This window comes from Anarrhichthys ocellatus, unplaced genomic scaffold (genome assembly GCF_004355925.1).
Source record: "Anarrhichthys ocellatus isolate YVR2014 unplaced genomic scaffold, GSC_Weel_1.0 scaffold58, whole genome shotgun sequence".
NCBI classification, from domain to species: Eukaryota; Metazoa; Chordata; class Actinopteri; order Perciformes; family Anarhichadidae; genus Anarrhichthys; species Anarrhichthys ocellatus.
Genome location: NW_022280088.1, coordinates 420,490 through 435,614, shown reverse-complemented (window position 1 = coordinate 435,614; position 15,125 = coordinate 420,490). Strand labels below are relative to the sequence as shown.

Below are 15,125 nucleotides of genomic sequence, written 5' to 3'. Positions count from 1 at the left end.
ACACACACACACACACACACACACACACACACACACACACACACACATACTGCAGCTTGCAGTGCAGGAGGGGGGCTGGGGATGAGAGGGTGGCTGTTGGGTTGAGAGAGGCATGGTGGACTGCTCGGATTTGTTGTGCAAGAGCCACATGCCAATGGTTTGCTTAACATCTCTGACTAACTCACTCACACAGAAAAGCATGTGAACTCAGCTGTACACAATGGTTCTGTAACTGACCTCAAAGCTTTTTATTTGGTACCAACCGAAATATTAGTGAATATCAACATTTGTCAAGTACCAAAAGCTGACTCTAAATATTTGGTCAGCTTTATACTCTTCTTTATTTATTCTTTGATCAAATACTTCCTGATTTAAAACTTCAGTGAATGAGCGAGGACAAAATCATGCTGTGCGGTCAAACTTTGTTCAAACCCTCAGAACATTATTTCAAATTCCAGAGGGGATCCCTGAATTTTGGGAAAATGTGTCTAAAATGAGGAGCAAGACCATTTATATTTGATTTGTTGTCAACGGCAACAAGGAGTCTTGGTTTTGAACATGTTAGCCAGTGTAGACATCATGTGGTTTCAACAAAGAAATGGAACAACATGATATACAATATATTTGATGCTGTCAGACAGAGATGGTTTTAACAACCTTACATTAAAAAAGGGAAAACTGGATGTTAACTGGTTTTATTCAAAATGTTGTAAATCAAAGTATTGTTTTTTTGTGTCGCTACTTGTGTTTAGACATCAGTAAATAAAAAACGTAATAAATTCCCAGCTCTACTTGTTAGTTTCAACACAGTCAACGTTTTTCTTTCAAGATTTCTGAAACAACTAACTATAGCTAACTTATTCTGTTGGTAATTGTAAAATCATTACTAAAACTAAAATGATTTGTTGTAAAACTTGCTTGCTTCCTGCTACAGTAATGACTATAATGACCCTACCGTGGTTAATCATGCAGGCACACATGCTTGCAAGCCACTAAACACACACACACACACACACACATACACACAGACGTGTAAAGCAAACACATACCATACTCCCTGTGCCCCCCACACAACCCACTTCCAGTAAATTAGTGGCAGTAAATGAGGCAGCTGACGCTTGTGTGCTCTGCAGCCTACAGCTCCCCAGTGGACACCTGACACAGCCCGGACAACCTGCACCGTGGCATGCCAGGGGGGAACGCAGGCAAACATGGGGAAAATATGCAACCGTGGTACTATGAAAACACTGACACTTGCTGGTACCCATTCATTCACATTCTTGTTAGGCTCGGTGGTCTCTCACTCACCTTTATTCAACTGTAATTGCTATTATGAGGGAAAACATAGCATTGTGTGAAGGTGAGATTTACACTGTGTGTAAGTGACTTCATGGGTCATTGACAGGAACCCGTGTTGTGGTGTTTACACAATAGGAAGGGCGCACACTGGTGAACTGAAATGTCTTGTTAGTGCTAAGCAGAGAAGCCACACAGACCTCCCATATTGATTCAATTATTCAAGGCCATTTGTTCTGCAAGTTGTAGCTAATTATTAAATATACAGAAAGTTATTGATTTTGTTTTCTCATTTTGACAACACTGTGCTACAATATACCATGGTAAACCTTTCGAATAAATCAACACATGAGTTGTTGCAACTGTTTTCTAAATGTAACAGTGGAATTGAAGGATAAGGCTGGTGCTATTCTCTATTATTGTATGCATCTAATCCCCAAAACGTCTGAATCAAACAGTGTTTCTCCATCTGTCTTGATACTTAGCAACCCCGCCACAACCCAACCCAAAGCCCATTCATTCCCACTTAAAATGTTAGTGTTAAAAACAGGTCAAAAATATTTAGTTTAACCTTTAGAAAAGACTCAATAACTTCTTAAAAAAGCTGGGCAGTTTTCAGCAAATGTTACTCATACAGAATGGAAAATGGCATTTTAATGGACTATTTTCATCAGCGGATTAAGACACATTTGGTGAGCTAATGAGTATTTACAGCAACAAGAGGGTGCATGTGGCATTGACTCAAATATACCACAGTTTGAATAGGTTCGTGGCAAATAAATGAATAAATTATATTTGGCTTTGGCTACTCAGGACACACTTGTTAGTAGGATCAATTCAATGTTGGTTTTTCATATGATTTGTTGACAGTGAGAAAAATACACAAGGTTAGAAAAGAAAAGAAAGTAGGGGAAATGCACTTTATCTAACCTGTTTGCCAACGGAGGCAGTTTATATCCAATAGATAAACAGGCAAAAACTAAACAGGTTGACACTATCTACAGTGTTTTGCACACAAGGGAATGCAGCGAGGACACTTCTGTAGCTGAAAGAGCAGAGCTAACTCCGAAGTCCAACAGCTGAAACAGCACTGAATATAAATCTATCTCTGATTTCACCTCCCTGTTGTTGTTCTGTTTGTGCTGGTGATTTAGTGACAGAGGAGTGAGTATAGGAGGCTTTGGCTGTGGCTTCTCCCCGGTTTCTTTTTAGGTCATTAATCCGCAATAAATTGTAAAGCTATTTGTCCACAATTGTACCCACTCTGTCTCTGAAGCTTGACCCATAAAGTGATTAAATGCTGTTTTTGCCCACACATTGTGCACAAATACATGTTCACACACTTGTATACGCACACACACATACAGACACAACTCGGCAGACATACACACTAGTGATTTTAGATCAAGTTTGTATGTGCCGACAGCTCACTCATTGGCTTCTGCAAAATCTGAGTGAGACAGATTGGGACCAAGACAAGACTTTATCCAGAGTTAATCGGCCAACATGTCAGCAAAAAGACGTGTGAGAGCGGGCATTGTATTATCACCAGACTGTGTCACGTCTGTGGTGGTGCATCAATAAATATAATAGCTCTCTTGATATTTGTAAGGGGAATGGACTATAGTCACATGTTTCAGAATCATTCAGTTTCTTTCTCCTATTATAACATGCTCTACAGTCTGATTGTGTGAAGTCAGAATGAATAATAATGAAACTAACGCTCTAATCTTAAATTCTTATCTGTTTATCAGCCACAGAAAGTGAATCACAGGAGCAATTCCCAAAAGCTACAGAACTTCACGTTAATCAGATTTCTAAAATTTAGTGTGTAGTCACAGTGGACTTTTTTGGGGGAAGATTGTGAAAAATACACTTACTGTAACTGTTAAAATTATAGTATTGATCATAATGCTGAGAAACCGAAGCATAAGCACACCTTCCGCTGATGGATAGACAGATGGCGCCGTTACCAGCTGTCGGACTATTTCTTGGTCGGGAGATCTCACTGAGATCTTTCGTCACTGTGAGGTTGTCAACCTCACAGCAACCAGAGGAGACTCCAGTAATTACTTCTCCCAGTCGATAAATTGGGCACATATCCCCAGTGCAATTAAAGAAAGGTATAACCTGTCATAATAAACAATTTGTGAGCTTTAGAGTTGCTGGTAGGTGTATTTTGTAACCTTATAACAGAGGTTACCTTTGGCATATTTTCCAAAATGTTAAACTGTTCCTTTAAGATGATAATCAGTGTGGTTTTGGCTGTTCTCAATCTGTTGTGTAAGTAGGTGCTAAAGGGTAAACAGGCTTTAAAGTAGTCACAGCAGGACACAGCTAAATCACTTTAATTAGGCCTAAAGAGAAAGAAATAATCACAAAGGAAGAGGCATTTATCTGAATAGAAATATCAGGAGAAAAAATTGATATTTACACATCTTGCACACCAAAGGTTATTTGGACAAAGTGGATGAATTGTATTGAGTATGTGCCCTATCCTCCTTTTCCTGTCTGATCTGTTCCAGGGGAGTGTGGATTAAAACAGGTCAGGGTGTGGAGGTCAGCCAAGGAACCTGAGGTCAAAAGTCAGAGGCAAGAAAGACCTCCGCATTCCAATTGACTGCTGTCCTACACGCGCGCGTGCGCACACACACACACACACACACACACACACACACACACACACACACACACACACTTTTCCAAAGAAATGACTGCTTGATTAAATGCTCTATTTTTTACCAGAAACCTTGTTTCAAATCAGTTGTATTTTTTAAAACCCACAAGAACATCAAAGAAGGAAATATTACGTGAATGATGAGAATCTACTTTGGCTACAAAATGTGTTGCAATTTTATCAGTAATGTCTCTCCAGACTACCTACATAAGGGTTGGATCAACATTGAATCAGAGGAGAGTGCACTCTGTGCTCTGACTTTTAATGATGTTACATTAGTTCACAAGTCTCGGGTGGGTTTGTTGTCGGCTGTGACCATTTATTACTAAGTTTGCACTTTGTTAAACTATGCATTCAGAGTTTGTCCTTGGTGTGTTTGTGTATGTGGCCAATTTGTATTTGTCATTTTGGTGTGTGTAGCACCATAATACTGTAGCTGCACACTCCTTTTGATTTAAAACAATATTCTTAAAATAGTTTTATTATCGTCGTGCAACAATCGTCAAGGATTAATATACACAATTAGACTCGAAATACACACAGACAAGACAAATAGATCAGAATATATCCATCGATTGGGAGGGAGAACATGCAAAATAATTATAGCTAACACAGCATCGTAGCACTGCATGAATACTATTATTTGATGTTTTCCTTCACTAGGCTTCACTATGCTTTTCATTCATTTGTGTCACAAAACACATTGTTAAATGGCGGCAGATCAAGGGATTTTACTGACTGAGTTTGAAGAATGATGCAGCTACTTTTGAACTACAATCTTTTTTCTACTCTCTTTCCCAGAGCACCTCTACCGTTCCTGAGACACAAAAAGCTGGTGAGTCCTCGCTGTTTTTTATTTCATTCTCATGTGTTCAGTTAACTCACAGACCTTGAGACTCAAAATAATAGGTTGTGTGTTGTTAGATTTCTTTTTCACTATTTTGTCACGTGTTTGGAAAAAGTGTTTGATCCGGTCCAGGTCTGGTCTGGCGTCATGTGAAGAGATTCTAAGGCACACTTTCTGATTGATAATCTCGTCTTGTGTTCACAAGAGTAAGGAGGGAGGGATTGAGTGGAGGAGGACAGGCTCTGTTTCTCTATGAGACACTGGATGTGAATGTAGATAAGATTGTCAACTCATCTACAAAATCATCAAGCCAGTCGCCTTTCTAAGATAAGAGCCAGACTGGATGTCGTGAACGATGACAAGAACTTTAGAACTGTATTTATTTCCCTTTTGCCCTCACGTCATACTTTCCTTCCTGATAAGATGTTTCTGTGATCAAAAAGATATTCTGGTATAGAAAGCAACTAAGAATAGGCAGCAAAAATATGTAAATCCATCCAAATACACACCCTTGCAAACATGCTTATTTTGTGACTGGACTTGTGTAGTATTTGTTGGCCTACAATTATCAATCCTCATCTGACTTCTTCCTGATGAAAAGCCTTCACAGTATTGACATGTAATTTCATTACTTTGCAAAGCTCGCCGTCATCCTCTTTGCACACTTCTATTATAAATAGAACAAACTCGATGTGTAGTGGCCCATCCATCCTGGCTCCGACCTCTGTGTCAGCAGTCTGCCGGTAATGCACAGGGTCATCAGGAAACTTTGGATGGACAGACCTACTTTCAGACAGCCGGCAGGGGAGAAGTGTTCATTAAACACCCCCCTGTGTTGTCAGTCCGCTGGTAAACAATACCAGAGAGGTGGCTGGACGTGGGTACGAGGCTTTCATATTCCTCCCCCCCGCTGTCTCAAAGCCTGCTGGGAGTCCTCACTCACTCTCATTCTGTCTCTCACTCTAATTACTGGCCCTTTGCTGAAAATCTGTCATGGGAAATGTGCAGAAGCTGTCAGTATGTTTGTTCTTGTGTGTGTGCATATGTGAGCACTACATTTTGGCGAAAAGGCCCACTCTAAACTTTTTTACAAGGAGGCTTAAGCTTGCAAAATCGCACAGTGCCAACTTCAAAAGGGTCAAATGTCTTTGGTAATTTTTCTTCATTTAAATCAGTCTGACTTCCTATAGGCAAGTTATGTAACCTCCATCTCTGGGTCCGTGTGATGGAACCCAGGATGCTGGAGGGGGGTGGGGCTACGATTTTGGAATTGGCGAAGTTTTGGGGGACTTGATGGAGCACAAAGCCCAGTGTTCATTGTGACACTTCAAAGCCCCCTCTGTATCGCCACCATTTAAGCCCCTGGGAATGACACATTTGTGACAGTGTTACATCACACACCATGCCCTAAAGGCTTCTGCTGCACTGCCATGAAAGAAACCTCATTCATGGTTAATTTTACTATCTCTGTGACAACAGCAGCACACCAGTGATCAACAAGAAGTTTCCACAGCTCAGGCTTTGTAATGGCTCAGTTGATGACCTGCCTGCGGCGCAGGGTGTACCTTGGTGAGCGGTCAGTGTCACGGCTTTCCTGTGTACAAAGAGGATGTGCATGTTACAACTGACAACCTGTTTTTTAGATGTGTTTTTTATGGGGCTCCTGTGATGCTGTATAGTCTGAGCCTTGTGCTCCACGGGGCATGCAGAGTGCAACTGCACTGGAATGGCAATGACATAACTTATACCATACTACCTACCATCTGGAGATGATTAGGACCGTCATGCAAAGTGTTTGCATGACGGTCCTTGTCATCGGTTGGGCACGGTCTAGGAGATGATGCATGTGATGTGAGGAGAGATGCGTTTGTTTTGTTATTGAAATCAAACTCTAGGAGCAATGAAATGAGATTTAAAGAAAGCCCGAAAGAAATCTACTTAGTGCTGTCTGCCTCTTGGTTACCACTATGTTAAAGCATCACAATGAATAGATTTTGGGGTGAACCCTATTCTAATCTTTTTATCTAAACTTTCATCATATGACTTACTGAAGGTTTTTTTTGTATAGTAGTGTTAAATGATGAATGGTATTGTCTTTTTTTTTTTTTACATTTGATATTTTATACATTTTTCGCTAGCTAGGCATCTCAATATCTCCCTCCTCGAGTCTATTGTGGCAAACTCATGGCTGTTCATATTGAGGAAACAGATGGACAATGGAGAAATCCATCAGGCAAAAGTGGGAACTAACCAAAAAAGGTTTGAGAAAGACAAAGAAGACAACATAATACATTCATTATTCAGTTCCGTGTCTCTTTAGTATGCACATATACTTTAGTAGTATCTAGGCTGATTTATATAGAGGTAATTTGTGTTTTACAGAAAGCACAGGACTTCAATTCATCCATTGCTTATCTTCAGAGGCAGCTTGCTTAGCTCTGTGACCTCACATCCTCTGATCCAGGAAGTTAACAGGTTTACCTTGTATAAGTGAAGGACAGAGAAGGACAGAAGAGGCAATATCATATTGAAATCATCTCCTCTGTGGTGGATAAAATACAGGGTTGACTTTAGACCTACTATCTATTTAGTATTGGTTGAGTTTATTTCACAGTGCTCTTGTCGTCCGCAACAAACAACACTAAACAAATGTAAAAACAAACACTCAGCGAGATAACAGTGTAGCACAAAGCACATCCAGTAAGCCGAAGAGGGCCATTCAAGCTAAAGTTGCAGCAGGTACTTTCCAGATGGCTATTTGGCTTTTTTTTTTTTATGTTTGTGGCATATAACCGAGTTGCTTATTTATTCTGATATTGCAAAAAAAGCTAAAAGTGCTTGTAGCGAATGCAGCAAACTCGCTGCTTGTTGTCCTTCCAGCTGGATATTTGTGCGAGCGACGCCGGCTGGCTTACGTCACTTCAGCGTTCCTATTAGCGATGGAAATGCAAACAGGAAAAAAACCTTGAAGGTATGTAGTAGGGCTGTCAAAATTGGCCAAAAATTACATTTAAATATTCCCTTTTAAAAAAACATATAGTTTCGAACTATTTAAATTTCACGATGATGAGCTTCCAACCAGCAGCAGCGTTAAGCATGACCTTTGACCTGGACTCATAGCCTCATAGTCAGCACTTGCCTTGGTTGTAGGTGTAGGAAAGGATAACTAAGGAAAGAGGAAGTGGTTTAGCACCCTCAGTGGAGTTCTGTAGGGAAGGACACTTGGGAGTTGGTGGTTCCTGTGAATAATTTGCGTCATCATTTCTGTCCGTCTGCCTCTCCTTTTGGTTTCCTTCTCTCTTTTCATCCCTCATTTCCATTCTAGTCACCATCCTTCCCTTCTTGGAAATCCAGTGACAAACACATGTTACTGTTATTTAAAGTTGATTCTAAATGCAGCTGTGTTTTTACAGTTCCAATACACAAAATGACGCCTTTGCCTGAGTGTTGACCTGTGAGGATTCCAGTATTCATCATCATATTATTATGCACTTTGAAAAGTCCCCTCTGTTGGTGCATCAGCTTGACTGTTGCTCACCTTTCAAGAATATAAAAACAACACCATTCTGTGTACCTAAAGTAAATAGTTTCTTTAGAAGTCACTTCACTTTTAAAGTTCATTTTGGGAAATACTCATATTCTTTTTTTTTTTTAATTTTTATTGAGAGCTTGATGAGGAGTTGAATATCACTAACAATGGAGGTAGAGCCAGCATTTGATTAGCTTAGCTTAGCGTAGCATAAAAACTGGAAACGGGTAAACGACTAGCCTGCTCTGTCAAAAGCAAAGAAATACCTACCAGCACCTGTTCATTTGCCTAATGAACACATCTTTAATGTTAAATCAGTAAACAAAAAGAAATGTAGAAGATATGGTGCTAGTCAAGCTAGCTGTTTCCCCTTGCTTCCAGTCTTTATGCTAAGCTAAGACAACCATCTATTTGCTCTGGCTTCATAGTTATGTGGCATAGATGAGAGCGGTAATAATCTTCTCATCTGACTTTTGTCTAAAAGAAAGTATTTTTATCCATTCAATATTTAATATAAAAAGATAAATAAAAACTGATATAGAGATGTGATTGTGAGGAATATCTGCTATAATTGACTAACTTGGTTACCAGGGTAAACAACTAACAAAGTCCTTTCAGTACAGATGCCTTTTCATCCACAGATCTTGTGATTGACCTTTATGACTCGAACAGTCCTCAACTAATTTCAACACCAATTCCTACTTAATTCAGATAACGTCACAGTGAAATCAATTTCAGCGTTCATACTGAATGACTTGCTTTCCTCTTTTCTGACCCGTCCAACTTTCTCCTTTTTTTTTTGTTACTTGGTCCTGCTCTTTGATTGTCGTCTTAGCCCACTTTTTGCCACCCCTCCATACACAGTACAGGAGCTGCTGTGCTTGTGCAAGGTCACATTCCTGGCCTCCCCGTCAGTCTACGCCAGCCTCAACACCTCCCCCCAATCAGCCCCTCCTTTCCCCTCCCATTTGACACACTTCCTGTGTAGAGACTGGTACAGTACTGTAACATGTTGGAGTTCATTCCTTTTATATTTCACACTTCCAACTCAGCTGTGAATACATGTACAGGTGTAATTGAACTGTTCCCCTTAGAAGCAAATCGTTCTATGTTTTTATGCTTGGTGTATACTTGATATTTTGAAGTTTCAAAAAGTTGGGAAAAAGTTTGATGTTTTAGACATTGTTTTGTTGTGGGCCTCTGTGCATTCAGACTTAATGTTAACATATCTTGATAATATGTGTCTCTTGCTCAAAAGATACATTTCCTCAGACTGGAAAAGAATAATTTTGAAAAAAACAAAACGTATGTCTCATCTCCGTCGTATCACCAATTTTCTTGAGTGAAAGCTCAGAACCCTCTTATCTCCTTTGTGAGTTTTGAGACTTCTTTCTTTGGGAATCCATCTCTCTAGCTATGGTGCACTGAACAGGAAACCACTGCATGAAGGGGAATTTATAACAGGAAGTTAGCTTGCTGAACTCCCAGTTACAACAAAAGTATCCCCTATTCCAAAGAAAGAAGTCTTAAGAGGGCTTGTGTCATTCTTACCTCAGCTTTATTTTTCAGCCGGCGTGTGGTGCAAGTTGTTGCGACGCTTGGTTATGCACTTCTGAATTTTTGTACATGGTGCACGCGATCACGTGACTGTCACAAATAGTTCACTGATAACAGCCAAATCAAATTGTTTACAGGATATTAAACCTTTGTTTCTTTATAATGCATTTAATACTTAACTTGTTTCTTTACAGGGCTTGCACAAAGGCAATACAGGAGTCCATGACTGTGAGATATGAGTTTACGGATAATTAAAATCCCTCCTCGGCATTGCGGAGGTCGGTTTATGGTGTTTTGCCGGTTACACCTACAGTCTATGGGCATATCTATGGGTTACACTTTGTTGTATTTTTGATTGCTCACAGTTCAGAGAATAATGCAGTGCATAGAGTATAAACGCCTCCGTTCATGCTCGGAGCTTGTGCACCGTCCGTGGAAGCTTGTGCTACGGTGCCAAGCACGAGTATGAAGAAAGCTTAAATCTCCCAGAGTGGATGTTGGGAGATGCCCACACTGTCCCCAGGCTAATGAATCAGTCTTGGCTCAGCAGGCTCTGTCACTCCCTGGCTGGTTTATTCGCCTCGTTTGGGTGAGAGATTGTCGCAGGAGATGTGAATTGTTTGGATACACTAAATGTTGGGATATTTGTGTTTTGATTTGATCTTGAGGTGTCTGTTTGTCTGATATCTTACTGGAAGCATTCTTTTTAGTTCTTGAATTAACTGGTGCACACACATACACAAGGTGCAAAGGTATCAGATAGTCAGAACAGAGTCTTTAAAAGAAGGGCAGACAGTAAGGGTTAGGGAGTGTATGTTTGATAGCAGAGTAAGACCTCAAGCAGATGGTCACATCAAAGGGACTCACACACAATTACAGTCACACTCAGGCACACCCACACATACGTGCTTCAGCATACAGACACATTTTTGGCCGTGCTGTAAAGAGCATGGTGCATTGTTTTTCACAGACATTTTGATAATAGGCTCTCACATACTGTTTATATACACTGTTTGAAGTCCACCCAGAAATCACCCCCCCGCCCTCGTGTTTCACCTCCCCTGTATTCATTTCTAGGCCAGAATGTTGGCAGGTAACCCTCTCTTGCCTCTGTTCTATGGAGTTAGATGTAGGTACAGACTCCTGGCATGCTGCACACATGTTTGACAGAGGGGGCATTTGGCAAGACTTTGCTTCCTGAGGTATGAGAACTCCACCCTTCAGGACATTTTCCCTCATATCCAGGTTACTGTCTGTGTATTGCCCCCTTATCACAGGTATACCAGAGAGACAGAGAGGGAAAGTACACGGATATGCTGTTGTGATACGACTACTGACCTAGATTGTAGTGTGATTCATGTTAGTCGTTAGGTGTGTGAGCGAGGATACTAAAGTAGTGATACTTTTATAGGATGTTTGTTTTTCTGTATCCCATCCTAATCCTAATTTACAACATTGTTAACAAGGTCATTCCAAAATTGCAGAAGTGCAGGCTAAACGGCTGTGAAAAAGCACAGACGCGGGAATCTAAGCCTTATCAGTCTCGGCAAACCTCGGAAGACCATAAAGTCAATTGGCCGCGATGAGCACAATGCTATCAGCGGGCTGCAATAAGCCAATGCTGGGTACATTACCTTCACTTGCTGGAGCAATCAGCACGATTGGCTGACTTTCCCAAGTGTGAGCTTAGTGTGGAATGTAATGGAGGGTAATCGGAAGAGGAGCTCATAGTACTCACAACAACACACACATATGAACTCATACAATCAACTTGCCATATAAACACATTAATGATGTAATGATTGTATTAAATTGTATGAAGAATAATACTAATGTAATATGTATTTCCGTTTTCAAGAGCAAATTAATGAATCTTCTAAAAAGCCACAGTGTAAAAAGCCCGTATACAGCAGATCCTGAAGTTGCTGTTTTTCAGCCGGTGCGTAGCCAATGACTGAGCTTCTCCACAGACCCCAGAGAGTTGCACTTGGCTAATAGAAGCTAAATCAGCATTATCCGATCAACTCAGCAGCAGTCTAAGTAGTGGATTCCATTGTGGTGTTTTTGTCCATTTCAGTAGCTTAAGTTTGTTACATAAGGTTTACAGTACATATCTGTTTCTCAATATCTAATGTACTTGTGTTTGTGAGTGTGTGTTTGTATGTGTGCACTGCATACCCTATTCCTACCGCAATGTATTTACAGTCAAGTCATGTCATGTGTTGGACCATTTCCCATGGCTCAGGAGAATAATTACTGACTGTGGGCAGTAACAGAGAGGTTCCTGATGTGCAGCAGAAACCAGCAAGTGCACAATTTTAAACCCCAGCATTTTTCCACTCTTGACATATCTGTATCCTTTGTCTGAGTGACCCCTTCATCATCTCACTTTCTGTCTTTTGGTTTCAGTTTTTTGATGTCTTTAGCTGTTTGTGAACAAGGACAGGTGGATCTTCATAACAAGCAGGCTGCCTGGGCAATTGGTTATATAACTGGCATTGATGCTCTCTGTGTCTAGACAGGGTAGGGTGGGTGTAAACAGAGTGGATGAGAGAAGGAAGGTGACAGAGAAGAGAGGTATAAAAAAAAAGATGTGGAGACAAAAAAAGATAGGGAGGGGATATGAAGATGGCTGACTCTAAATCACTCAGATATCCACATAGAGTGCTCGAGCTTGTGTCGGAAAGCACTTACACTCACACTTACACACATATACGTATACACACACACACACACACACACACACACACACACACACACACACACACACACACTGGTAGAATAGAATATGAGAACATTGCAGCACTGGCTGGATGTGTCCCAGCAGTAACTGCACTGATGCTCACTGCAGCAGACGGGAGTGTACAGTTCAGACTAGAACAGAACAGAGTGGGAGAGAGAAGGAGGCAGAACCCAGACCAGTACAGAGGACAGAACAGAGCTAGTTGGATGGAGAAACCAGTCACGATTGAATGCTGAAATATAGATAAATAAGAGCAGTGGAAAGAGGTGGGATTAAGATGGCACAAAAGCTCAATCCATCTGATCAGTGACAGGAATAGGTGTAGGAACAAGGTCTGACTTAGATACATTTCGGTGGATGCTAAACGGCATGTCTCGCTCTATGAGGCTGCTGCTGCTGCAGAGGTCCTTCAGTGACCACATCAGGTCCTCTACCTCCAAAGCCCTCGATCGGCTGAGCAAGCCCGCTCGAGAGAGTCGACAAGCTGGTGAGAGACGAAGGCAGCGACTGACACAGCAGTTGTATCTATGTTTATAGTTGTACAGTACATGCACGTGTTTATTTGCCTCTGTTTTGTATGTGATTGCGTGCATATGCGTATGATTTGTTCCAGAACATACAGTTCAAATTACTCCAAGCACATGTAGTTTCTCATTCTTTAACAAGATACACAACAGGGTGGGGAAAGGGTGCATTGTCATTATCTCAGAGAAAAGACGGGATAGGCTGCTAGGCTTCTGCAAAGTGAACCGTTTTTCTGATTAACAGATCAATGGACAGCATCTCTTGGATGTGTGGGGATGCTGCAGCTCAGAGAAACAGACACCGACTAGTTCAGATGTTTCTTGTGGTATTTTTAAGATGATCATTTTCAGGTTTGTGTCACATTTAGGTTTTTCTTGTGCTTTATGTGACGGCAAGTGTTTTTGAGTCGGTGCATGTACGTGGATACATTTCTGTGTCGGACTCTTACCTGCATCCACCACAGTGGCTTGAAAACTGGGTTTTGCCCATGTATAACTGATGAGCTGCTTGTACGCACATGCAGGACTGAGTGCATTAGAATAGACTTCCAACTCCCTGGCAAGCTGGCTTTTAAATAATACAGATAGGCCTCTATCACATAAGAGCAGCAGCAAAGAAAATTGACTAACCGAGCTGCCCTTGAGGAATGTTGGCCTCAGAAGCCTAATATCATCTTCAGGTTCAGGATGCTTCAAAGTGTTTTTAAGAGAGGTGTGATCATCTTTAAGGGCCACGAGTGACATGACATTGAGCCGCATCATGTTTAAAATATCTGCGCTTTTAAACTCAGGACAGGTGTTGGTGTGCTTCTTTTCAAAAGAGGTAAGCCAGTTTTCCCACAGAGCCCAGGGGTCAGTGCCCTGTGGCCTGAGCTCTCTATTGAAGTAGAGAGCACCAGGTGATAAATATCTAACAGGATGTTTCAGGCTGTTGCTACATAGCCCACTGTCACATGAAAAAGGAAAGAAAAGTGTGTCAAAGAATTAAAACAGGATCTAATTACAGCTCTCCTGTCACTAATTTCACCTCTTTTCATTTGATCTCTTTCTTCACAATGTAGGAAGAATGTTGTGGCTTTAACAGGAAATGCATCTGTAAACCATTATGACTGTGTGTGAATTCATGCATGTGTGTTACTGGCCATAAAGGGCAGGAACGCAGTGAGCTGTACCAAGAGAGCTGTAGGTGTTCTTAGTCAGCGTGTTTATGTCCACATGCCATTAACTGTTAATTAAACTAAATCATGAAAAAGCTTCTAGTGTTGAAGTTGCCTTAAATTATATATTTTGAACAAATGATCTTGACTACATAATGTTTTATACTGTATTTCATATATGGCCGTAACAATATTCTATGCCATTTGAGAACACACCAATCAATTTTTGACATATTTGATATAGTAGTAGTAGTTTGGGACCCTATGCAAACTATTCCAGAGCTTTCTGGTGGTGAAGTGGTTTTAAGCTGCCTTGCAAAAACCAACTAGGATTTAATGTTCTATTTACTATAGCACATGACGTTCACTTTAATGCGGTATGTGATCCTTGATGACGCATATACATTAGCTAATAACACTCAGGGCAGGCTCTCAAGGACTGTATGTCAGCTCTGTGCAGCATCAGGCATCCTGAAACCTAATAGCCTTGTTGACATTTCCCCCCCATGTCATCCCTATGATCACATGACATATTTAAGCATGTTTACAGCTGGAGGGGAAAACACTGAGTATCCACTGAGAAAACCCAGCTATCACTCACAGTCTTTGTGCACACTTTCTATTGGAGACATCATCAAAACGATCACTGCTTTGTCAGGTTGTTGTCCTCCAGAACCCCCTATAACTACCCCCCCCCCCTTCCCTATTTTTAAGACCGATCTTCTTGAGGCAGTGAAGGTGTATGAATTGAACTTTTAAGGGGCCGAAGCTTCGAGTGGCCATCTTTTTCTGATC

The 15,125-nt window shown here is 41.0% G+C and overlaps 1 protein-coding gene across 4 annotated transcripts in view; it reads left to right on the top strand.

The window, feature by feature from the left end:
- Positions 1-6: 6 nt before the first annotated feature.
- Positions 7-15,125, top strand: part of dlc1 (DLC1 Rho GTPase activating protein) — a 58,438-nt gene continuing 43,319 nt past the window's right edge. For 2 of the 4 annotated variants that reach the window (XM_031871519.1, XM_031871518.1), the window contains exon 1: positions 7-13,136. In XM_031871519.1, coding sequence (XP_031727379.1) covers positions 13,007-13,136 — 130 coding nt within the window. In that variant the 5' untranslated portion in view covers positions 7-13,006. The remainder of the gene's footprint in view (positions 13,137-15,125) is intronic. The other 2 variants (XM_031871524.1, XM_031871522.1) reach the window with 1 other exon arrangement.